Consider the following 27,279-nt stretch of genomic DNA (forward strand, 5'->3'; position numbering starts at 1 on the left):
TGCTTTAATTCTTGGTTGCATTTCACGAGTCTTTTGTAAATTACTTTGAAATGACATGAAGGGAAATTCAGGATGATTGCATCATTGGAATGTTGCAATTTTTAACTGAATTTAAGAGAAAGCCTTCCAAGTGGTCTGGAACTGGTACCACAGTAACATGCAGTCCACCTGTATTGTGCAAGATCTTATGAATCCTACTTAGCTTAGCAAAACTCAAAGGTCAGTCAAAGACCCACTTGGAGAAGGAAATGGCAAACCACTCCAGTATTCTTGCCTGGAAAATCCCAAGAACAGAGGAGCCTGGTGGGGTGCAGTCCACAGGGTCACAACAACTAAGCACAATGACCACTGATCCTTGGTACCAACTCTTGCTTTGTTGTTTAGCCAACTCTTTACGATCCCGTGGCTCCCCCGTCTTCCCAGGCAAGAACACTGGAGTGAGTTGCTACTTCCTCCTCCAGGATATCTTCTCAACCCAAGGACTGAACCTGCATCTTCTGCACTGCAGGCGGATTCTTTATAAGTAAGCCACCAGAGAAGCCAACGCTTGCTACCCTTGGGATTTAACACCACAGTCTGTCTAGGGCATGACTGACTCCCGGCATACTTACATTATAAAGTCTTCCTCTAGCACAGGAGTATGTCTACTAATCACTGACCCATTCCACTTCCAGTAGACGTAGTTACTTATCCGGCCAGTAACATTGCAGATCAGCTGAAGCCAGGATCCTGCAAAGCCATGTATTTTTAAATCGTAACATTAATGGAGTCTGGTCTATCTAGATTAACAAATGACTGTTGAATAAAAATTTTAAAGTATAAGAAAGGAAAAAGAAACTGCCCTTACATCTACCACTGAGAGATGACCACGATTAGTAACTTCATGTATCTTATTCCTTACCTTTCTGTGCACTATGCAGCTTTTAAAATGGGGCATTATCATCTACTCTGATTATTGAGAATTTCAGCTCACATGATCAGCCTTCCAAAACAGGCTATTTCATAGCGGTTTAGTATTCCATCATACAGACACATTATGACAAGCTGCTTTCCTATTGCAAGACATAATTTCCTAATTTTTAATTATGATTGATATACCAATGAACATGCCTGTTCATCAACATTGTACATATTATGAAATATTATCCTCCATTTTTTGAGGTTTATAAGTCACAGATTGGGGGGATTTTTTTGTTTGGATGGCTTTTTTCTCCCTTATAAATCCAATATATTTTTTAAAGACTTTGCTAAGATACTTTATAGACAGCTCTGTTGCAATAGGATCTCTTTTCCTGTTATGTTTACTTGCTGGTTTTTGCTAAACAAGTCTAATACTATAGTATATTAATTTTATATCTGGCCAGTTAATACAATAATTATTCTAACTTTCCCCAGTAATTCTCTTGAAATTTATAGATATGTAATTACACAAGCGGAAAACAAGAAAGTTCTTTTCTCCCCTACAGTCAGCAAGCCTTGGATCTTTTATCTTTGCATTAGTGGGCACTTCTGTAACAAGTTAAGTAACTGTTAACTGTTATAGTAACTGTTACAAGTAACAGTTAACTGTTCATATGGGCATCTTAGTCTCACTCTTGACTTCAGTGAGGTCGAGACCTGTATAAGGCTTAACACTATAGTGTTTCACAATTAAAAATGCTGGTGATGACTGGTTTGAATTCATGTTCTTTATCAAGTGCAGAGGGCTTCCTAGGTGGCTCAGTGGTAAAGGAGCTGCCTGCCAAGGAGGAGACACGGGTTTGATCCCTGGGTCAGGAAGATCCTCTGGAGAAGGAAATGGCAACTCACTCAAGTATTCTTGACTGGGAAATCCCATGGACATGGGGTCCAAAGGAGTTGGACACGACTGAGCAACTAAATGACATCATCATCAAGTGCAGAAAATGTCCCTCAGTTCCTAATTTTCTAAGTCATTTTATTGGTAATTAATGTGAAATTTTATGAAATAAAAGCTTGACTATAGCATAACCTTATGCTATGGTGAATAGGCCTCTGATCAATGTGATGTATTAAAATAATTATTTCAAATGTAGGAGGGAGGAGAAAGGGATGACAGAGGATGAGATGGTTGGATGGCATCACCAATTCGATGGACATGAGTTTGAGCAAACTCCAGGAGTTGGTGATGATCAGGGAAGCCTGGCGTGCTGCAGTCCATGGGGTCGCAAAGAGTTGGACATGACTGAAAGACTGAACTGAATGTAGTTATTATTTTTAGATCTGTAGATCAAATCTAGGCTTTAGAGAGAGCTCTTAAACACACATTCCCAGAGCATGCCTTCTCAACAGGGAAAAATATGCTTCTTAGCAAGCAGAGCAAAAAAACTTATCTATTGCAATGGTCTGCAGTCCTCTAAAGTGCCAGAGTACATATCTGGGCATTAAATATCTGAGAAAGTAAAGAGGATTGGGAAAAAATGTCCTGTTAGGTGCTACAGGGGAAGAAAAAGGGGGGAAATAAAAGGTTGAAAACACTGCTCTGAAGTCTACTGGCCAATATTTAAAGTCTTCATATCTTTGTTTACATCTACGAATATCTGTATATTACCTTCCAACATGAAGAACAACTTGGCCAAGTACAGAATTCAGAGGTCATACATTTTAGCTTTTAATCTCTGTACAATTGTTCTTTGTCTTCATGCAGTTACCATTACAGAAGAGAATTCTATATGCCAGCCTGAATTTTGATCCTCTGATACAAAAGAAAAGTCTGTTTTTATGTTGGTACCAGTGGTTTCCAACAACATTCAATGTTGGCAAAAACGTTCTATAGTTGTGCTGTCTAATATGTAGTCACCAGTCACATCCAAGCCAGTCAGCCCTTGACTGAGGGACTAATATTTAATTAAACTAAATTTACTTAATTTAAATTTAGTGTGGCTATGTACATAACCACACATGCCTAGTTGCTACTGTATTGCACAGCTTAGATGTGAATGCCTATAGTATTACGTCTTTATTCTTGAAATAAAACATTATCACTAACTTGGAAAAATAATTCTCTAGAGTAATTTATTTTCTGGGTCTTACTCTTCTACCTAAAAGCTTAACTCTCTCAGGAAAAGAAATCCATCCTGTACCAAATATATTCCATTTCTTATTCCTAGGCCTATTGAACTTGGTCTGTTTTTTAAGATTTTTTTTTCTTTTGATGTAGAGCATTTTTAAAGTCTTTACTGAATTTCTTATAATATTGCTTCTGCATTATGTTCTGGTTCTTTGGCCACGAGGCAGGTGAGATCTTAGCTTCCCCCCCCCCCCCCCACCCCCCAGGGATTGAACCCACACCCCTTGTGTCGTAAGGGGAAGTCTTAATTACTGCACCACCAGGAAGTCCCTGAACTTGTTTTTCGGCTGATGTCTTCATGAACAGTAACTGTCCATAGAAAAGTAACGCTGAGTCAATGAGACGTGGCTAGATGTTTGCCATAAGAGGCAAGAAACCCAAAGAAAGAAACAAGACGCAACCTGTGCCACTTTCTAACTTTAGATACATGCAGGAACCAGCTTGGCTTGTATGCAGTAAAGGTACAGTTTATCTTACTCTCTAGTCCAAAAAAATACTGATTTCAGCACATCCTAATTGTAGCCCACTTACCCAAGACCACTTCCATTGTCTCATTAGCTGGACTCACAATCTCGGGTTTTGTGTTCCTGGATTTCTCTGAAAGAAAAACACCCACAAGGTCTCTTGTAGATTCGAATCTCCAATGATGACAACACTTGGCAAAATATACCAAATACTAATATATACAACACAGCATCTGCCTCTAGGGGCCAAAGTATACATGGCAGGAGACAGAAGGCCAGGATTTTTGTGAAGGCAGGAGGCTGACTCAGAGGCCACAGCAAAACCATAACACCTCAGCCCTTCTGAACCCATAGAGTTTGGTGCTACCAAAAAAAAAAAAAGACCACAAATATCACCAGGCCCTGGGTCTTCGGACAAGTGCATCTCTTCATGCACATCAGGAAAAACAAAGTGGCTTCCCTGGATGGAGCTTGATTAACCAGAAAGTCACCTAGTGCTAGATTTGAGTCTATTTAGTAATTTTCACAATAACCCAAGAGTGAAAGCCACAGTTATCAAAGAATGCCACACATTTTGGCATACTTTATTAAAGTAGGCAGAAAAATACTAAGAGTCTCCAGAAAATAATCTGTCTTTTATTTTCAAGAAAATAGGCTTCAAGAGTTGATCTGGGACCAAATCTGAGAAACTCCAAATTTGAATGCCTAGTGTTCATTCTGCCACTTAAAAAAATTGTTAGCTCCATCATTGCAGGATATTGTCTCTCTTGTTCCCTAATGTATACCTAGAAAGTGCCTGGAAGATAGGAAATGCCCAATAAATATTTATAAATCCACCTTTAGAAGAGGAACAAAATACAACCCCACCCCTGATTATATTATTTCTACATAAGGGATCAGAAAAGATGTCAGAAAGTAGTTAAAACCCATTTGAATTCTTAAAATTCTGTAGCACCCTGTTTTCCCTCAAATCTAGTCTGCTGGTCTGGCTGCAGTACCCCATGAAACACAAACTGGAGACACACAACGCCCAGGGGAGTGCTGCTAAGGATGGCTGTGACTCAGGACCCCTGAAATTTAGGAGTCACTGATGCTTGTAGGATGTAGGCAAGGAATCGATTTTGCGACAACACAATTAAGCTTTGGAAAAAAATAATAAATAATTGTAGAATTGAGAAAACATGGCTATCTGAAAAGGGATCATCTGGGTTTACCTGGGATAGCCCCTATTTAGGCCTGTTGTCCCAGAATAATGACTAATAGAGACTGCTTTAACTTTTCAAAGTCCTGGTTAGAGTAACTTTACTCTTCTTCTTCTTCTTTTTTTTTTTTTTTTGTAAACAGCTTGATAAATTTAACTTTTTACTTCATATTAGAGTAAAGCCAATTAACCATGTTGTGATGGTTTCAGGCGGACAGCAAAGGGACGCAGCCGTGCATACACATGGATCCACTCTCCCCCAAACTCCCCTCCCGTCCAGGCTGCCACGTGACATTGAGCAGCGTTCCCCGTGCTGTGCAGTAGGTTCTTGCTGGTTATCCATTTAAAACATAGCAGTGTGTACATGTCCTTCCCAAACTTCCTAACTAGCCCTCCCCTCTTCCCATCCTCTTCCCCGTGGTAAACATAAATTCATGGGAATAACTCTCTTCATACATTACTGAAAGCTTAGGAAATCCCAGTATTAAGAGAAAGGTTGAGCATTCTGCCCATCCCCGGGTAACTTATAAGGGTGAATTTGTTCTATTTTGTTTTAAAATGGTTTTTAATATGAAATATGGTGAATAGCAGCCTCAGGATAACTAACAAGAAAAATTATCATGCACCTATTCATTTCTCAGCTGCCGGGCACCTGGCACATGACTACAAGCTGAGCACCCTTGATCAACAACACAGTTCACAGCAACCTTGGAAGCTTGACTCTGCTTACAGAGAAGGAAACGGGCTTAGAGAAGTTATGCAACTGCGTTAACAAAGATTTGGCAAGAGTGGAGCGTATTCCATGGATAAAGAAGCTGTAGTACATGTATTCAATGGAATATTACACACCATTAAAAAGAATGAAATAATGACATTTTCAGCAACAGGGATGTACCTAGAGATTGTCATAGTGAGTGAAGTCAGTCAGATGGAAAAGGAGAAATATCATATGACATCCCCCCATCAAGCTAAAAGAAATGATACAGAGGAATTTACAAAACAGAAGGAGACTTACAGACTTAGAAAGTGAACGTATGGTCACCAAGGGGAAGGATGGAGGGAATGGATAGTTAGGGATGGATATGTCCATCCCTAAGTATGCACACACTGCTATATTTAAAATGGACAACAATATATATAAAATATATATTTGCTGTCATCACTGTGGTCTTCCCTCATGACCCTAGCAGAGTACTCACAATACTGTGGATTGACTGATTTATAACTATGACTAGCCATTTACTGATTTTAGAGTGGCTTATGCAGAGTGAGGAAATCAAAGATGCCCTGTGGTGACTTAGAGAATCCACTTATGGTTACCAGGGGGGAAGGGTGCAGGGAAGGGATAGCTAAGGGGTTTGGGAGGGACATGTACACACCGCTATATTTAAAGGGGATAACTGACAGGACCTACTGTAGGGCACAGGGAACTCTGCTCAGTGTTATGCGGCAGCCTGGATGGGGGTCTGAGGGAGGATGAATCCATGAACATGTATGGCTTAGCCCCTTTGCTGTGTACCTGAGACTGTCACAACACTGTTAATTAGCTGTGCTCCAACACAAAATAAGAAGGTTTTTTTTTTGAAAAAGTGTAACTTATTTCAAGGCCTATCATTCCAACAACTGCTAGACCCCCAGACTCCCCAGGGGAGGGGTCTCAGAACTGTCCTTTCCCCAGTACCAGCCAGAGGAGTCCCTGAAGCCTCTAGAGAACCGTCTCTAGCCACGCCCAAAAACAAGACTCCTAGTTCAGCTGGAAAACGCAGCTCATGCCATCTGTTGAATCAGCACTGCATCTGAAGCCGGAATGAAAACACTTACAGAGCACATTGCAACAAAAGCTAAAGCCAGGTGTCCTCCAGCAAGTCATCAAGCTTCCCTTGGACTTAGTCCCTCTGTAGACAGTGAAGGTGATGTTACTCACGGTCTCTGGACCTTCCCGGATTTAAACTCCTAGGACTCCAGCCATGACTCACCCAGAGTAATCAGCTTTATTGCCCGGGTGACACGATACTGCTTTCCCAAGTGTGTGTACGATGCACGACACGTGTAGTGCCCACTGTGTGCTGTGTTCACACTTGTGATGATCAGTTTATTCGTTACTCCAGCAAAGTTTACGTTGTCAAGAAGTAGAGGCTTGCAATCCTAGACAGGGGGAAAGGAAGCATTGAGAACCAATTATTCATATTTATATTCATGTAAGGGCAACCCACCCCAATATCCTTGCCTGAGAAACACTATGGACAGAGGAGCCTGGTGGGCTACAGTCCATGGGGTCACAAAGAGTTAGACATGACTAACCGACTAGAACACACATTCATGTATATGTAAATAGAAAGGAGCTTGCACAGAAGTTTTAATTTTGCTTTTTTTTGTGGCAAAGTCATAATTATATTCCCAGGATGTTACATTTTTATGCCTATGAGTCTTGCACTTTGAAGACAACTGGAGACCAATCTATTTTGTAAGAAAAAAATGTTTGAGGACAGAATGCTAACTACAGTTTCTTAGTAATGATATACTTTCATTTTGCACTGATCTTTTGTATTTTTAAACCTCTAAAAAATGATTAACCATGTAAGCTCCAACAAGGCAGGTAGATCAAAGATACCAGAATATGATGTATTCCATGCAGTGCTAGCTGATCACTTTTCAGTTACAAAAACCACTAAAGTTATCTAAGGACCACTTAATATTTATAATAAAACATGAAATAATATACTTTATAACAAATAGTCACTTTAAAAAACCCTATATTTATAATCATCCTTATCTTTAAACATCTTATGTGCCCACTATACTTTTCTCAGCTGTACCCTATTAAACAAAAATGACAGAAAGTAAATTTTTAGTTAAGCTGCAAATTAAATGCATACAATCATAAAACTTTAAAAATGTTCTATTAAGTTTCACCACTCAAAAGCAAATAATCAGCCAAATGAAAAAGTACTTTGCGGATTCATCCTATTGTCTATGAGAGCAAACTGTTTTATTTGCTAGAGAAGTAAAAGGCCATATGTAATACAAAATTACCTTATACCACTGTACTTGGGGTAACTCATTGTTTTCATCTTTTAAAAAGTCCAAGTAAGGACATACAAGTTGTCCATCTCCCGCAGTCAGTAGTCTCTGGGTAAACACAGTTCTTTCATTGTAACACATGTTAGGTTCATGCTGCACAAACTCTGCAACTATTTTAATTTTGAGGCAGTAAGTTGAATTTCTAAAATAAATCAAAATAGGTTCATTAAAAATATTTTTTTTTTTCTGTCCTGAAGTATTGCAGGTACAGACACCACACGTTTGTAACGTGTTTATCGCTTGCTTACCTCACTGAGCAATAGTAAGCTCCCGAATCCCCCACTTCAGCAGGAACAAACCAGAGCTTGTCTTCGTGCTGATGAATCCTAGATGCTCTTTCTGTAGACACAGGTGTCGTGCTGTCATTTTTATACCAAGTTATAGGCTCTCTGCGCACACTTGTGATAAGAGGACACGAACGAGCATCAATTTCATGTGCGGATGAAACTAATGTAATTTTCTCTTCATGTTCCTCACATTTATCTTAAAAAAGGAGAAAGGGAAAGTCATTTCTGTATGAAATTCGTCAACGTTTCCTCATGGAATATCTAAATATAAACACCAGCTACTAAATTTATTAATTTGTGTTATACAGGAGAGTGTTAAGAACCTGACGGTTAAGAGAATTATCTTGGAAGTCTGAAAGATTTCTAGTCACTTACTACCTGTGTTCTTGAGCAAGTTATTTAACCTCTCTCATCCCCTCTGTATAGCTGTTTCAGTAAAAAGATGGAATAACTGTAATTTGCCCTCCCACCTGAACAGCTAAAAAAAATGGACAAAGTATATGAAACAACCATGTTCAAGACATTGAATGTCAGGGAACAAAGGGCTGAAATACCAGAAGGTCAGGACACAAAAGGAAGGGAACCCTAGAGTCTTCCCAAATCACTGTGTAGAGGGAGATTCTAAACCGTGGCACTGCAGGGAGGAGAGCAGGCAAAACCCAGTGTTCTTTCTTGAATTGAGGAGATGGAGCTGGGAATCCAGGTAAACCAAGAGACCAGAGGGCAGGACACCAAAGAGATTACAGCTGCACCCAGAGAATGAGTGAGTTCTGGAGGACTACAGAATTGAGCATTCCTCCATTCATGTAATATGAATCCCTGAAGGACAGGAGAGGGCCTGTCTTCCTGGAATAGGAAAAGCCTTTGAAGAAATACAAGTTGAAAATTTTCAGGATTTTATGAAAATGACGTACCCACAGACCCCAAAGTCACAATGATCCCCAAGCCAAAGAAACATGAAGAAAACCACACCAAGTAAGACAAAAATGATGCAGCCTTCTTACCAGAAACAATACAAGCCAGAAGAGAGAAGAATAAAGATAAGTACTAAATGGAAAAAAAAAAAAATCATCTACCTAGAATTCTACATCCAGGGAAAGTACCTTTCAGAAATAGAAGCAACACTGTAAAACTCAAGTCAGACAATTGATAATACCTAGTTAATAATATTCGTCCCTATTCCATCATCACAGAAAACACATAATGTCAGCATGCTCCATTTTCAGTGACGCAAAACTGGATCATCCAGCTACATTTTATCCTCCAGGTCTTCCAACTATAGTGTCTCTTTTCAATTAATAAGCAATTTGGAAGGTGGTACTTTGAGATTATGTGCATAGTCTATAAATATTTTTCACTCAATTATTTTTGTATTCACTGATTATCTTGCTTGAATAAATTATAGAGGCAGAAATAGAGGCAAAATAAAGAAATAGAGGCAAAGTACTTTTTCATACTTTTAAAATATTACTTTTTTATATTTATTTTCATATATATATATATAAACTATTATCAGCACACTTGTACTACCAAAAATGTAAGGAGGTCCTTTAGAAAGAAAGAAAAATAGTATCAGATGAAAACAAAAATGAATCTACATAAAGGAATAAATAGCCCCAGAAATGTTTACTACATGGGTAATCATAAAGAGTTTTTCATTTTATTTAAATCTCTTTAAAGATAACTAAAGATCACTTCATGGCAAATAGATGGGGAAACAATGGAAACAGTGATTGACTTTATTTTTGCAGCCATGAAATTAAAAGATGCTTGCTCCTTGGAAGAAAAGCTATGACAAACCTAGACAGCATATTAAAAAGCAGAGACATTATACCAACAAAGGTCAATATAGTCAAAGCTATGGTTTTTCTGGTAGTCATGTATGGGTATGAGAGATGGACCATAAAGAAAGTTGAGCACTGAAAAACTGATGTTTTTGAACTGTGCTGTTAGAGAAGACCCTTGAGAGTCCCTGGGACTGCAAGATCAAACTTGTCAATCCAAAAGGAAATCAGTCCTGAATATTCATTGGAAGGATTGATGCTGAAACTGAAGCTCCAATACTTTGGCCACCTGATACAAGGAACTGACTCATTGGAAAAGACTCTGATGCTGGGAAAGATTGAAGGCAGGAGGAGAAGGGGATGAGAGAGGGTGAGACGGTTGGATGGCATCACCGACTCGATGGACATGAGTTTGAGCAAGCTCCAGGAGCTGGTGATGGACAGGGAGGCCTGGCATGCTGCAGTCAGTCCATGGGGTCACAAAGAGTCAGCCACTACTGAGCAACTGAACTGAACTGAAAGATAATTAAATGTTTAAAGCAAAAACCATGATTGTGAGACGTATAACATCTGAAAGAGTAATGTGCATGGAAACAGTGGGGCAAAGTTCGAGAAGGGAGAAGTGGATGTGTTCTAGGTTTTTATACTACTTGTGAACTGGTACAATCACTTGAAGGTATATAGTGATGTTAAAGATGGATACCATAAACACTAGGGCAGCTATTTTTTTAAAGTTATTATAAGCCCACACAGAAGATAAAATAAATCATGAAAATTCTCAATTTATCCAAAAGGCAGCAAAAAAAAAAAAAAAGAGAAAAAAGATAACAAAGAATTAATAGTACAAGGAGAAAATAAATCACAAACTCCTAAAATAAAATCCAAATATACTAATAATCATATTACATTTTTTTCATGGTCTAAGTAACCCAACTGAAAGGCAGAGATAGTCAGATTTGATTTAAAAATCTGCTATATGCTAACATACACACAAACCCACACATATACACACTTTAAGTGTAAAAACACCTTAAAAGTAAAAGTGGAGAGGGGGAATATTATGATAATTAAAAGAAGATTTGAATGGTTATTACATTATTGTCAGAGTAGATTTTACACTAAAGCATATTTCCAGGGGTAAAAAGTCATTTAATTACGACAAAGGAGTCATTTGTCAAGAGGTATATGGTAATCTCAGACATTTATTCACCTACTGACAGTGTTTCAAAATACATAAAGCAAAGACTGATAGAACAGCTAAAAGAAATAGAGAAACCTACAATTAGAATCAAGAGATTTCAGCACTACTCACAGTAACTGACAGAACGGGTAGAACAATTAGACAGAAGATCAGCAGTGATGTAGAAGATTTGAACCATACTATCAGCCAATTTGGCATAATTAGTATTTACAGAAAATCTTACCCAACAACCAAATACACATTCTTTTTAATTGCACACAAGACAACTTATCAAGATAAACCATATTCTTGTTCAAACCCAACAGTTAACAAACTTAAAAGGGTTCAAAGTATGTTCTCTGGTGATAGCTGAATTAAATTAGAATTCAATAACAGAAAAATATCTAGGAATTCACTGATGTGTTTAAAAACTTAAAAAAAAATTCTAAATAACCCATGCATCAATGAAGAAACAAGAGGAAATTAGAAAATACTTTGATCTGAATGATAAAATACAACATATCAACACTTGTGTCATGCAAAGGAAAAAATACCTAGGAAGTCAATAGCATTAAATACCTCTGTAAGAAAACAGATCTCAAATTAATAACTTGTTTCCACTTAATAAATCAGGAAAAATTAAAACCTAAGTAAGCATAAGACAGTAAATGATATGGCTCCAAGAGAAAAATCAATGAAATAGAAAACAAAAACAAACGAGAAAAATCAAAGATATCAAAAGCTAGTTCTTTCAAAATATTGTAAATCAACTATTTTCAATTAAAAAAAATTTTTTTTAAGGAAAAAACCCAACAACAAGAACAACAAAAGTTCAAGCTTAGATGGTTTCACTGGTATATTCATAGAATGAAAACACCAATTTTACACAAACTCTTTCAGAAAATTGAAGAGCCAGAAACACTTCCCAATTCACTCTATGAAATAAGTATTATTCTAATTCCCAAACCAAAGACATTACAGAAAAACCATAACTAGTCTTCATCATAGAATATGATTCAAAATTTTTTTAAACATCTCAGCAAATCAAATCCTACAGTATATTAAAAACCGACAGTAAATTGTGAGGTACATAACATGCTAGGAATGCAAAGTTGGGTTCTTATCCAAGAAAAACAGCAACAAACAAAACTAGAAATAGGTGGGAACTTCCTAAACCTAATAGAGGACAGCTATAAAACACTTATAGCTATCATATATAAGATGAGCAAGAAGGTAAGAATGTCCACTCTAACCACTTTTATTCAACATTGTGTTCGAAGACCTAATTAGTGTATTAGGGCAAGAAAAAGAAATGGCATTAAGATTGAAGGAGAAAATAAAATGTCTATTTGCACATGATGTGATTATCTATGTAGAATATGCTATGAAATCTTTAATATGCAAGGAAATCTACAAAAGATCTAGAGGGGTTCCTCACTTGTAGGATATAATATGAATATGCAAACAGGAATGAGTATATATTATCAAAAACAATTAGAAACTGAATTTTTGAAAATACCTTTTATAATAGCCTCAATAGATATGAGTAATTAAGGATAAATCTGACAAAAGATGCATCAGACCAATCCAATGAAAATTACAAAATAAATTTATAAAGATTAAATTTATTTAAATAAATGTTAAGAGATCAAAGACAATGAAGATGTCTATACTTCATTCTTTGATCAGAAGACTCAGTATTGCTAAGTAGTCCAATCTCTCTAAACCAATTTATACTCATTTCAATATTATCTGGGATTGTGATGGTTTCACAGGTGGATATATATGCCAACACATCAAATTGTATACCTTAAACGTGTGGTTTATTGTGAGTCTATTATAACCTCCTTTAAAGCTGCTTAAAAACAGTATTGAAACAAAAGTGGCTAAGGCACTCAGCAAGATACCTGCATTGAGCCAGGACTGCTAAGTATTTCACTCCTAGGAATAGCAGTAGCAACAACAATTAACAGTGATAAAAGAGTAAGCCTGAAGAACTCAGTTCAACACACTCTCCTATTTATCTGGGGTTTGCCCCACAGCTCCACCAAAACTGTTCTGACCAAGGTCACCTATGGCTTTTAAGCTGCTAAATCAATGGCTTTCAGATATCCGCTCACTTAACACATCTGCACTGCTGCTGTTGCTCAGTCACCCAGTCGTGTCTGACTCTTTGCGACCCCACGGACTGCAGCACGCCAGGCCTCTCTGTCCTTCACTACCTCCCAGAGTTTGCTCAGATTCATTTCCATTGAGTCAGTGATGCCATCCATTGCACCGGACACATGCTATTCTCATCCTTAACAGGTTCTTCACTTGGCTTCCAGGAAGCCTCCTACATTTGGTTCTCCTCCTACACTTCGGTCCAGTCCGTCACTGGCTCTTGGATGAGTGGGAGCCTGACCACCCATTCTTGGAGAGCTGTGGGGTTCACTCCTTGACGCTCTGTTCTTTTCTAACCACCGTCACTCCCCATCGAGTCTCAGAGTTCTAATACCACCTGCTTGCCAAGGTCTTCAACTTTATCCCTCCAATCTCTAGCTCCAGACTGCTTAATCAAATCACTATATAGACATCTAATGGACAGCTATTGTGGTGCTGGAGAAGACTCTTGAGAGTCCCGTGGATAGCAAGGAGATAAAACACAGTCAGTCCTAAAGGAACCCCACCCTGAATATTCATTGGAAGAACTGATGCTGAAGCTGAAGATCAATACTTCAGCCTCATGATGTGAAGAGCCAACTCATGGGATAAGCCCCTGATGCTGGGAAAGATTGAGGACAAGGGGAGAAGAGGGTGGCAGAGAATGAAATGGTTAGATAGCATCACCGACTCGATGGACATAAGTTTGAGCAAATTCTGGGAGATGATGAAGGAACAGGGAAGCCCGGCGTGCTGCAGTCCATGGGGTCACAAAGAGTCGGACATAACTTAGCAACTGAACAAGAACAACCACCTTAACATGTCCAGTCTGCCCACGTGACCATCCCCCCTCTCATCAACAGCAACTCCACTTTGCATGTGCTCAGGCTAAAACCCTCTGTCCCTCACATCCACATCCACTCTGTCTGAAAATCCTCTTGGCTCTGTCGTCAAAGCATATCCAGACTCTGACAACTCAATTCTCCTTGTCACCCTTGAATAGCTTACCTTCATAGCTTGCCTGAACCACTGTAACCACCTCCTAACTGGCCTATTTTCTTCCTTTGCCTCCCAATGGCCTGTTCACAGTATAAGAACCAGGATGAGCCTGTAAAATATAGAAATTTCCTGGCAGTCCAGTAGTTAGGACTCCACACTTTCACTGTGGAGGGCCTAGGTTCGGTCCTTGGTTGGGGAACTAAGTTCCCACAAGCCACAGAGTGCAACCAAAAAAAAAAAAATCACCTCTCTAGGTTTAAACAGGAAACCTACACAGTCTTCCCATTTCAGAGTACAAGCCAAGATCTTTAGAAAGGTCACTAAATTCTCTACATGGCCAACCCTCCCCCAACCCCCTTCATTCAAGTCAGACCCCTCACCTTTCACTCTGTTCCAGCCACAGCAGATTTCAGTTCCTGGAGTATGCCAGTACTCCTGGCCTCAGGACCTTGGCACAGGCTGCCTAGAATATTTCTCCACCCCAACCTGGTCTATACAGCTCCCTCCACCCCCTTCTTCAGGGTCAAGTCAACTTCTTGATGAGATCTTTTCTGGCCACACTATAAAAAAAAAATGTAACCTTCTGCCCACCCCAACCCCAAAACTTTATACCTTCCTTTTCCTGCTTTTTTTTCTCTCTATACTTACCAACATATAACATAATATATATTTACTTATCTAAGGCATTGTCTCTGTCCATGACTGGAATGTAAACCCCATGCAGACAGATATTTCTGTCTGGATCACTCATGGTTGTAGTCCCAGTAGCAGTGCCTGGCACATAGTAGGGCTAAATGCATTTGCAGTAAGAGAGGGAGAGGGGAAGAGTGAAGATGAATAAATGGAGACAATAAAGAACTGTCAGCTGTGGGTTCACAAAGACTGCATTTTACACTTCTTCCAAATGAAAACCAGGAGCCCCCGGATTACACTCTTTAAGCAGCAACAAAGTGGGGAGAGACCTGGACTAGACATTTGTGGCATGGATTACAGCTCTTGCTCTGAAATAGCCTCATGACCATGGGCTCCTAACCTCCCTGGGCTTCAGCTTCCCAATGGACAAATGAGAGAATGAAAAGTAAAGATGTTGAAAGGGCGTCCAGCGATACAGTTCTGTGACCTGGAAATCCACAGACACAGGTAAGAAAAATGATGCTGTTAAGGAAGGTACCACAGGTATTCTACATAACAGATTTTCTTAGCGGACAGGAACACAAGGAAATGCTTTACTCACCGGCCTCCAGAGAAGGAATCAGTAAAGTGATGACACAAAGAAGCCTGAGTAATACTTTCATATTCTCCTGGAAAAACAAACAAACAAAAATTTTAAAGTAACTATTCCCCCCAAATCTCTAAAGCTACATACATTGACTCCCCACCTGGCTTCACCCTCACCCCCAAGTCACACTGATGGGCTAGTGTCCCTACATCGTTTATGTGATCATGCTTTGTGATGCAAGATGGGTAAAAGGAGGATGAAGACTTTTAACAGAATTGGGGACAAGCTCACACAATTTAAGATGAACAAAACTTCCATCATCTGTGCCGTCATTCATTTCCATTTAAATTTCCCCAAAATCCAACCTATGCTACACCCCAAGTAGACTCCTCACTAGACCATAAAGCATCTTGCCTCTACTTATATGGATCTATTCCTCACCTAGAACATAGCCACTGTCAGGACCCATGTGCAAAGCCCCAAACTTCCATATCCTGCTAAAGGTCACACCTTCCCTTTATAATGTATGACATTAAACCCTTTGGATGAAATAGCACAGCTGCATAGAAATGAACCAGAAAGACCAAAAGAAATAATAACAATATATTACAATTGGGTTGGTTCTTTTTTTGTTGTTGTTGTTTTTTCATTTATTTTTATTAGTTGGAGGCTAATTACTTTACAATATTGTAGTGGTTTTTGTCATACATTGACATGAATCAGCCATGGATTTACAAGTATTCCCCATCCCGATCCCCCCTCCCACCTCCCTCTCCACCCAATTCCTCTGGGTCTTCCCAGTGCACCAGCCCTGAGCACTTGTCTCATGCATCCAGCCTGGGCTGGTGATCTGTTTCACCCTAGATAATATACATGTTTCGATGCTGTTCTCTCGAAACATCCCACCCTCACCTTCTTCCACAGAGTCCAAAATTCTGTTCTGTACATCTGTGTCTCTTTTTCTGTTTTGCATGTAGGGTTAGTGTTATCATCTTTCTAAATTCCATATATATGCATTAGTATACTGTAATGTTCTTTATCTTTCTGGCTTACTTCACTCTGTATAATGGGCTCCAGTCTCATCCATCTCATTGGAACTGATTCAAATGAATTCTTTTTAATGGCTGAGTAATATTCCATTGTGTATATGTACCACAGCTTCCTTATCCATTCGTCTGCTGATGGGCATCTAGGTTGCTTCCATGTCCTGGCTATTATAAACAGTGCTGCAATGAACATTGGGGTGCACGTGTCTCTTTCAGACCTGGTCTCCTCAGTGTGTATGCCCAGGAGTGGGATTGCTGGGTCATACGGCAGTTCTATTTCCAGTTTTTTAAGAAATCTCCACGCTGTTCTCCATAGCGGCTGTACTAGTTTGCATTCCCACCAACAGTGTAAGAGGGTTCCCTTTTCTCCACACCCTCTCCAGCATTTATTGCTTGTAGACTTTTGGATAGCAGCCATCCTGACTGGTGTGTAATGGTACCTCATTGTGGTTTTGATTTGCATTTCTCTGATAATGAGTGATGTTGAGCATCTTTTCATGTGTTTGTTAGCCATCTGTATGTCTTCTTTGGAGAAATGTCTGTTTAGTTCTTTGGCCCATTTTTTTACTGGGTCATTTATTTTTCTGGAATTGAGCTGCAGGAGTTGCTTGTATATTTTTGAGATTAATCCTTTGTCTGTTGCTTCGTTTAATTGGGTTGGTTCTTATGATTGGTTGTCTTCTCCTTTTCTGAGGCTTGCTAGAGCTTTCAATTTAAAATTTCTACAATAAACATGTATTAATCTTACCACAAAAAAATAAAACCTCCACAGCCCCTCTGCATAGTTTAGAAGCCACACCAACAGAGCAGCAGCTACAACAGGTATTGATCAGCCATTGGGCTATGTATTAAACCGAGGTCCTGGTGGTGGTTCAGTCACGAAGTCGTGTGCAACTCTTGTGACCTTGTGGACTGTAGCCCACTAGGCTCCTCTGTCCATGGAATCTGTCGGGCAGCAATACTGGAGTGGGTTGTCATTTCTTCCTCCAAGGGATCTTCCTGACCCAGGGACAGAACCCAGGTTTCCTGCACTGCAGGCAGATTCTTTACAGACTGAGCCACCAGGGAAGCCCCTGGTAACCTGTGATTTTAATTTCATAACATTTTATCCATATGGCAGGGGGCATAATCAGGTCAAGCATTTGACTGATGCCAGGAGGAAGACATGCCCAGGGCTTTATCCATTAAACACCACTAAAATAATATCAATTGGAATTGAAAAAGGAAAAAAAAAATGCTCCTTTTGCCTACCTTTCTAAACTACTCAAGCCCACATGAAGTAATGTTCAGTATGGCCCCTTTCCTTTCGGAATATTCCTGTTCCGTACTCCTGAGGCGGCGGCAGGGGGTGGGGGTGGGATTGCAATTATGTGCACCAAACTCCAATCTCATGCTTCCAATGAATTTATGAAAGTGAGAAAAGTGTTAATTCACTCAGTCATATCTGACTTTTCGTGACCCCAAGGACTATAGCTCACCAGACTCCTCTGTCCATGGGATTTCCCAGGCAAGAATCCTGGAGTGGGTTGCCATATCCTTCTCCAGGGGATCTTCCTGACCCAGGGATTGAACCTGGGTCTCCTGCATTGCAGGCAGATTCTTTACTGAGCCACTAAGGAGGCCCCTAATGTACAAATTTATCCAACAACCTATGAATTCCTCATATTCCACAGGCCTCAGACCAGATTTATTCTCCCCACCAACCGCGCTCCCCACCTCAGTGATAGGGACAACTCTGCCACATGCATGTGCACACACACACACACACACACACACTCTGCATGCACGTGCGTGCGCACACACACAGCTTGCACACACGTGCACGTGCACGCGCACACACACACACACACACACACCTCCCAATGAGAGATGCCTGCCACCCCAGAGCTGCTCTCGCCAGCACTAACCAGTCGATCTCCAGGGATTACCAAACTGGTTGAACCAGACATTACCAAATGATCAAGTCAAAACACCTGCGCCGGCTCCCCAGTGTGCCCCAAACAGTCCACAGCCCTGAGCACAGGGCTCCTTCGTGTGGAGGCTCTGACTGCTCCCTTCAGACTCAAGCCTCCGCCTCCCTGTCCCCCCACCCATCCGCTGTCAGCCTTCACCTTGCCCGGTGCTCCAGCCCTGGAGCCCTTGGCTCTGCCCTGCACCTCCCAAGGTGCCTCCCAATCCATCCAGTCTCAGCCAGGGTCACCCTCCTCCCACCACCCCAGGGAGCCCCCAGAACACTTGCCTGGCTATTCCTTCCTCCCCTGGGCCCCCACAGCCACCAGCATGAATGTAATAACACATGTCACGGCCATTACCCCAGGACAGGAAGCCCCATGGGGACAGGAACCACAGCTTCCCTATCGCTGTATCCAGCACTGTGCTGAGCCGGGAATTCAGAAGCCCACGGTAAGTGCTCACAGAATGAGTGAGAAAATGAACTAAAGAAATAGCTGTCCTCTATACCCAACCTTGGGGGCAGTGTCCAGGGCAGACCATATAATCTCATGCTTTGGGGAAAAATCTGTCCTTTTAGTTTTACAGTAGATGAGACTTGCCTACATTTTTTCTGTAGCCATAAGTTACTTGCAAACCACAAGTAACACAAAATATTTTAACTAAGACATCACAAACCCAGATTCTAATAATATGAAATCATTAGAATATTAGCTGAAAAATATTCTATTTAAGGGGGAAGGGAGGGTGAGACAAATTGAGAGTAGCAGGGAAACATATACATTACTGTTTGTGAAACAGATAGCTAGTGGGAATTTGGTGTATGACACAGGGAACTCAAACTGGGGCTCTGAGACAACCTAGAGGGTTGGGATGGGGTGAGAGGTGGGAGGAGGCCCCATAGGGAGGGGACATATGTGCACTTATGACTGATTCATGTTGATGCATGGCAGAATCCAACACAACATTAAAACGCAATTATCCTCCAATTAAAAATGAATTTTTAAAAGTGGTATTAAAATGTATAAAAATGTTACAATGTGCTTTTAAAATACAGGCACACCTTATTTTATTGCACTTCACTTTACTGCGCTTCACAAATGTTGTGTTTCGTTTTTTTAAAACAAATTCAAGGTTTGTGGCAACCCCTCGTTGGTCCCATCTCTTGGCACCACTTTTCCAACACCATTTGCTCCTTTCATGTCTGTGTCACACTTTGGTGATTCTCACAACATTTCAAACCTTTTTATTTCTATTATGTTTATGCTCATCAGTGACCTTTGATGTTACTACTGTAATTGGTTTTGGGGTTACCACGAACCATGTCCATAAAAGACAGCAAACTTAACTGACAAATATTCTGTGTGTTCTGACATCTCCATCAACTGGCAGTCCCTCAATGCTCTCCTCTGGCCTCCCTGTTCCCGGAGACACAACAATATTGAAATCAGGCCAACTAATAACCCTACAATGGCCTCTAGGTGTTCAAGTGAGAGGAAGAATCAATGTGGCAAACTTCACTGTTGTCTTATTTTAAAAAATTGTCACGGCCATCCCAGTCTTCGGCAACCACTCCTGTGATCAGTCAGTAGCCATCAACATTGAGAGCAGATCAGACCCTCCACCAGCAAAAAGGCTGTAACTCACTGAAGGCTCGATGATGGTCAGCACTTTCTGAGCAATAAAGTATTTTCTAGTCAAGGTACATACATCACCTTTTTATTGCTCATTTAACAGACTGCAGTATAGTGTAAACTTTTACATGTGCTATGAAACAAAAAATTTGTGTGACTTGCTTTATTGTGGTGATCTAGAACCCAACCTCAGCATCTCTGAGGTGTGCCTGCGAACGCAGGGAATAAAAGGCATTCTAAGCATGAGAGACCAGCCTTGTCTCAGGTGGCACAGTGGTGAAGAGTCTGCCTGCCAACGCAGGATTTGGGTTTAATCCCTGGGTTGGGAAGATCCCTTGGAGTAAGAAATGGCAATGCACTCCAGTATTCTTGCCTTGGAAAATCCCACGGACAGAGGAGCCTGGCGGGCTACAGTGCTCGGGGTCACTAAGAGTCAGACATGACTGAGTGACTGCACACACACACACACACACACACACACACACATGCACGCGTCCAAGCCTGAGAAACACCTCCATTCCCATTCTCCTCCACTTACCCTCAGCATGAGGAAAATGATTTCTTTACCTGGTTCAAGCCTTGAAACCTACCTCAGAGCAGTAAGGCCACATTCCTTAAATATCCTGTAATTCTGACATTTTATTCACATAAATAAGCCTTCTCCCAAAACAATCGAGATTAACAATATTGTCATCATTATTTACCTTTAAACAGTACTCAGATTATCAAATGAGATAGGAGGCTTTGACGTCCTGCCGTCTGGCTTATTAACTCTTTCTGTCACCCCGAGGAAGTGTGTTTTAAATCTTTACAATACAGAGGAAGAAAATAAAGGGTTAATACATTTCCCAATTACCTGTTCCAGGCCAATCCATAACCCACATTTGTTTATTAAAAATGAGATAAAGACATCAAAAAATCAACTGAATTCTGCCAGCTGTTAGTTACAAGCTCCAGCTTGCTCGATGAGTAGGCAGAGAAGACAAGGAAGGTGCCAAGCTGAATTCACAGTGTGTGTGTCTGAAGATACATCTCCAAATGAATTGTGGGCAAGCAACGTTTAATAACAACAAGTCCAAGACCAGTGTGATCTTGGACACAACTCCTCCTCATTCAGTTTCCTCGTCTATACAAGTGATGATGACTTCAGAGCCCTTTGTATCCTTTCAGATACATAAAACACTTCCCAGGTGGCTCAGTGGTAAAGAATCTGCCTGCCAGTGCAGGAGATGCAAGAGACATGGGTTCTATCCTGGGGTCAACAAGATCCCTGGAGAAGGGACTGGCAACTCATTCCTGTATTCTTGCCTGGGAAATTCCACAGACAGAGGAACCTGGAGGGCTACAGTGCCTGGGATGGCAGAAGAGTCAGACAAGACTTAGCAACTGAGAATGCACAGCTACACATACATAAAACACAGGAGACCAGCCCCAGGGGTCCAGGGTTTACTTCACCTGTCCTGGAACTGTTCTGGGAAAAAGGAGGAGGTGGAGACACCCCCTTCCCCTCCACAGGGGACTTTCTGTCCCCTGATGAATCCCTGCCATCCCCAGGACCCTAGGGTCAGGGGATCAGCTTCAGACCATGGGATGGGGTTGAGTCAAACAACCCAGGAAGCAAGCACAGTGGAGAAGAAGCAGGTAAAGATGCACCATCCAAGGCCACACTAAACATGCTCCCAAGCAAAATTAACAAAATCCCCCTGATGCCCCAAAGTGACACAAAAATTCCAAGAGCAAAGCCAAACCAGACTACCTTTCACCCTGAGAGTCCGTGAAAGGCTGGCCAAGTCAGAAAATCCCTCAGTGACATTCGTGTTTTGTTGTATGCCAGGCAGAATGGGATGCCAGAGGCAAAATAATTTTAAAAATTCAAAATAGGGACTTCCCTGGTTGTCCAGTGGTGAAGACTGTGCTTCCAACACAAGGAGCACAGGTTCAATCCTTGGTCGGGGAACCAGGGACCCCACATGCCTCTCAGCGTGGCCAAAAATAAATAAAATTTAACTTAAAAATTCAAAATAAATCAAGTGAAATATAAAATGAGAACCTGCTCTTCAAGACGTTCACAATTTAGGCATCAGCCACATGTGCAGGAAGATCCCCTGGAGAAGGAAATGGCAGCCCATTCCAGTATTCTTGCCTGCAGAGTCCCATGGACAGAGGAGCCTGGAGGGCTATAGTCCATGGGGTCACAAAGAGTCAGACATGACGAAGTGACTAACACTTCCCCTTCACTTTCACATGTGATCACAAGATACATCCCACATACCCACACTGGATAGAAGCTCAGCCTCTGTGTCTCAGTTCCCCCTTTGGATAAAACTGGAACCATGCTAACAGTATTTGTCCTTAAAGGACTATTGTGGGGATTAAATGAGCTACCACATGTGAAGGGCTTGGAACACTGTCTCGCAAATGGTCACTCTGAGTTAACTGTTATCAGTCATCTCATGTTCTGATGACAGATATAAGTTCTGGTAAAATTATTTTGAGGTATCCGTTCATTTGTTTACTCATTCACTGCTGAATCAATGACTGTATACTGAAGATCTACCACATGCCTTGGAAGGAAAGCTATGACCAATCTAGACAGCATATTAAAAAGCAGAGATATCACTTGCCAACAAACGTTTGTATAGTCAAAGCTATGATTTTTCCAATAGTCATGCACAGATGTGAGAGTTGGGCCATAAAGAAGTCTGAGCAACAAAGAATTGATACTTTTGAACTGTGGTCCTGGAAAAGACTCTTAAGAGTCCCTTGGACTGCAAGGAGATCCAGCCAGTCAATCATGAAGGAAATCAACCCTGAATATTCATTGGAAGGAGAGTTGGACTATAAAGAAAGCTAAGCACCAAAGAATTGATGCTTTTGAACTGTGGTGTTGGAGAAGACTCTTGAGAGTCCCTTGGACTGCAAGGAGATCCAACCAGTCCATCCTAAAGGAGATCAGTCCTAGGTGTTCGTTGGAAGGACTGACGCTGAAGCTGAAACTCCAATACTTTGGCCACCTGATGCGAAGAGCTGACTCATTTGAAAAGACCCAGATGCTGGGAAAGATTGAGGGCAGGAGGAGAAGGGGACAACAGAGGATGAGATGGCTGGATGGCATCACCGACTCAATGGACATGGGTTTGAGTGGACTCCGGGAGTTGGTGATGGACAGGGAGGCCTGGCATGCTGCGATTCATGGGGTCGCAAAGAATCGGACACGACTGAGCAACTGAACTGAACTAAACTGATGCTAAATTTGAAGCGCCAATACTTTGGCCACCTGATGTGAAGAGCCGATTCATTAGAAAAGATCCTGAAGCTGGGGAAGACTGAGGGCAGGAGGAAAAGGGGGAAGCAGAAGATGAGAGGGTTAGATAGCATCACTGACTCAATGGACAATGAGTTTGTGCAAACTCCAGAGGACAGTGGAGGACAGGGGAGCCTGGCGTGCTACAGTCCATGGGGTCGCAAAAAGTCAGACATAATCAAACAACAACTGTGTGACTATGTCTATGCCTGGTCCTGGAAACAAGACTAGAAATACTGACCCAGGGGCTTAAGGAGCTCACCAGCCAGCAAGGAGAGTGGGCATGTCCACAGAGTCACACCATGATGCGGACAGCTGCCCGGGGCATGTGGTGAGCCTCATGGGGGGTGAGCACAGGGGAGATTCATCACGTTCCTGACCATAAGTCAGAGTTGAGGTGCAAGGCGGCAAAGCTTAGAGAGGCAGAAAGTGCCCAGAACATGCAGATCCTTGCTGAGGAGTGGGGACTAGAATCTGTAGGTGGCAAAACAACCATTGAAAGGTTTTAAGCCACAGAGTGGTGTATGATCAGATTTTCTTTCTTTTTTTTTTTTAATGGAAATTTTGGCACCCATATGGAATAATAGCAGGAGATGGGTGAGGAGGCAGGGAGAGCAGGCAGCCAGGGAGGGGCCTTCCAGGTTGAGCAGGGATGCAGGCATGAGCAGCCAGCAGAGACAGACAGACAGAGGAGGGCATATCTGATATCTGAGACTCACTCGGAGGTGAGCCAGAGAAGCGGTGACTGAGTGGGTCTGGGACCCACCAGCCCTGAATCACGCATGTGGTGCCAGCAAGGGGCAGGGCAGGGTGAGGAGGGTGGGTTCCAGCCGAGGAGATGCCCACAGGGCTGTCACTCACTGCACCACCAGCCTGGGTCTCCTGGAACCACATGACAGACTCTGAGACCATGAGACTGAGGTGAAAGTTAAGTGGAATCCACAAGGGATCTGGGACAACCTGGAGTTGAGACAGCTCAGACCTGCCCTTGGGAACATCATCACAAGATCACGGCTGGAGCTAAAGCGGGGTGACCCTGGGAAAGTGGGTGGGCAGTGATTCTTACTAGGGTCACAGACCCCTTCAGAAGTCAGATAAAACCATCGAGCTGTCCCAAAGAAAAACACACCAACAAAAATGAAATATTTTGTATACTGGTATACAAATATTGGTATATTGGTATACAAATATGGTATATTGGTGGGAGATAGTCCAGAACTACCTTAAACACGGTGGTAAGCTTCCGCTGTCGATGAGAGAAGGCAGGTGAAGCCCTGGGGTGAACCAGCCTGGTCACTGTGGAGAAGGTCTTTTCCTGTAGGAGGCGGGCCCACTTCTTAGGAGGGAGTCGGCATCTTCAGTGGCCACAGCTGCCTGGGCAAGGAAGAGCACACATGAGCGTGAACTTGCATGGAGACAGTTAAGTCATCCACCACTGCACAGGTCTCAAGGTGTCCAAACTAACAAAACAAGCTTGCAAAGCTGAGTCACACATTTCAAGAGCACGTCCTTTGAGAAAACAGATTCAGGAAATCAAGTCGGGGTGAGGAGTGAGAGGTTGACAACCCCTAGTTTGTTTTAACTAAACACACACACACCTGGCACTTTGCTGTACATTGGGGCGCAGGAATGAGTCAAACTACCTCAAGGAGCCCATACCTTAAGGCACCTTGAGAATAGTGTTCTGAGAAACTCTCCAGGTGCCAAGAGAAACTTCCAGGCCCTGTTTAAAAACAGGCTTCCTCTACGAATTGTCACTCTTCCTTTCCGCTCTTCTTTAACACCTGCGTTCCAAATTACATAATTTGCTACTGAGGTTGTGTTGTTCAGTTGCTCCGTCGTGTCCAACTCTTTTTGACCCCATGGTCTGCAGCATGCCAGGCTCTTCTGTCCTCCACTATCTCTTGGAGTTTGTTCAAATCCATGTCCACTGAGTCAGTGATGCTATCTAACCATCTCATCCTCTGTTGCCCTCTTCTCCTCCTGCCCTCAGGCTTTCCCAGCGAATTGGCTCTCTGCAACAGGTACAGGTACGGGAACTTCAGCTTCAGCATCATCAGTCCTTCCAATGAATATTCAGAGTTGATTTCCTATAGGACTGACTAGTTTGATCGCCTTACAGTCTGAGGGACTCTCTGTCTGGGTGGCCCGGCACAGCATGGCTTATAGTGTCATTGAGTTATGTAAGCCCCTTCATCACAAGACTGTGATCTATGAAGGGGTACATAATTTGAGAAAACTTCAGAAAGCTGAGATGGGACTGCCCTTCTGTGACATCCTGCAGACATTTCATCATCCACTCCCTGGTCTGCAGTTTACTTTTAGTATTCTGGAGTCTGATATTTTCTTTTTTCTTCACTTTCCCTCTTCCTCTTTGCCCCAGAAACTTCTTAAAAGGATTTTCATATCCACGCTGAATGGCCTGCCCTCTGCTCCCCAGTCTCATGGACCTTGTGAAATGTGTCACGTAGGACACCACAGGCTCTTAGTCGCTCCACGTGAAGGGACCCCCCCCCACCCCCGCCCAGTCCCCATCTTACTGGACAGCTCTACAGCATATGGCCCCCACCCGCCCCTGCTCTGACCATCTCCCTGGAATGAGGCCCAGCCCTTCTCCTCCATCAGCACCGGGCCGTCTCCGCTCCCGGCTCATCTGTAAGCCCTATGTCCTTCTGCCTCCATGCTACCTCTACAGTGCTTTCCACGACTGTCATTCAGTCCGATCCTTTCTTCTCCTGCGACTTCTGATCAGCTCTGAGTGGATTCTCTGATCAACAGCCTCTCTCATGGGCTCCTGCATACCCCCTTCCTCCACAGTTAAGAGTGCCGAGTTACACAGGCTCTCCTTGACACCCTGCACTGGCTGCCTCAGGGACGCAGGGCTCTGGCCACACTGGGTGGCTCCCCTCATCACTGGAACTCCCTGCCTGGCCAAGGAAGAAGGGTACAGGGCAGGCCCACTGCGTCTCCTGCACTCCTGGGAGGAGGACCCACCCTTAACACATCCTTCATGTGCTAAGAGCTCAATAACACGTATAGAAGTCAGGGCGGAAGGAAGAGGAGGGAGGGAGCAAGAAGGAACCCACCCACCATCTTTGCACTAGACCAAAAAGGGAGCAACACCCACCTGGAATGACACAGGGGAAGCATGCGCTGCCCATGAGTCAGAAAACAGGCAGAGGGGAACCATCCCTGGGGCTGGAGATGGCTGAGACTTGCCCGGGAGAAGGTGGACCAGTGCTTAAGGCGTGGGACAAAGGCTCACAGCTGGAGGGGGCAGGAGGTCCGAGGGAGTGGGGAGCAGGAGCTGGACTGGAGAATTTCAACGCCACAAGGAATTCTGGGTCAGCAGCTGTATCCAGAGGAAACAGCAAAGATTTCAAAGATGGTTTTGATTTTGAAATCGATTTGTAATAAAATTCAATATATCCTTTTGTTATTTGTTGCTTTTTCCTTGCTGCTTTTAATATACTGACACATATACGTGGAGCCTAGAAAAATGATACAGATGAACTTATCTGCAAACCAGAAATACAGATGCAGACACAGAGAACAAATGTATGGACACCAAGGGAAATGGGGTGGGAGGAACTGGGAAACTGGGACTGACAGAGACATACTATCGGTACTATGTGTAAAATAGATGACTAATGAGCACCTACTGTACAGACAGGGAACTCGACTCAATTCTCTGCGGTGACCTAAATGGGAAGGAAATCTGAAAAAGACTCCCTACAGCTGACTCACTTTGCTGTGCCGCAGAAACTAAAAGCATTGTGAAGCAACAAAACATCGATAAAGAAAAATTATCCTTTTAGAAAATATCTACAGTCACTGATTTATTCCACCATGCTATTTCTCAGGTGAATTTTCCACATAAAATAAGATGATTAACTCCCC

At 42.2% G+C, this 27,279-nt stretch overlaps 1 protein-coding gene across 8 annotated transcripts in view; it reads right to left on the minus strand.

Annotated features, from left to right (window-relative positions):
* IL1R1 (interleukin 1 receptor type 1) overlaps positions 1-27,279 on the minus strand; it is an 83,499-nt gene that overhangs the window by 11,952 nt on the left and 44,268 nt on the right. For 4 of the 8 annotated variants that reach the window (XM_061155864.1, XM_061155870.1, XM_061155866.1 and 1 more), the window contains exons 2-9: positions 24,602-24,753; positions 20,780-20,881; positions 15,461-15,527; positions 8,083-8,317; positions 7,787-7,976; positions 6,730-6,898; positions 3,620-3,685; positions 612-729 (exon numbers count right to left, since the gene is read on the minus strand). In XM_061155864.1, coding sequence (XP_061011847.1) covers positions 612-729; positions 3,620-3,685; positions 6,730-6,898; positions 7,787-7,976; positions 8,083-8,317; positions 15,461-15,521 — 839 coding nt within the window. In that variant the 5' untranslated portion in view covers positions 15,522-15,527; positions 20,780-20,881; positions 24,602-24,753. Of the gene's footprint in view, positions 1-611; positions 730-3,619; positions 3,686-6,729; positions 6,899-7,786; positions 7,977-8,082; positions 8,318-15,460; positions 15,528-20,779; positions 20,882-24,601; positions 24,754-26,506; positions 26,525-27,279 lie in introns of those variants that run through there. The other 4 variants (XM_061155867.1, XM_061155868.1, XM_061155865.1 and 1 more) reach the window with 4 other exon arrangements.

The sequence above is a fragment of the Dama dama genome, chromosome 11, assembly GCF_033118175.1.
Source record: "Dama dama isolate Ldn47 chromosome 11, ASM3311817v1, whole genome shotgun sequence".
Taxonomy (NCBI): domain Eukaryota; kingdom Metazoa; phylum Chordata; class Mammalia; order Artiodactyla; family Cervidae; genus Dama; species Dama dama.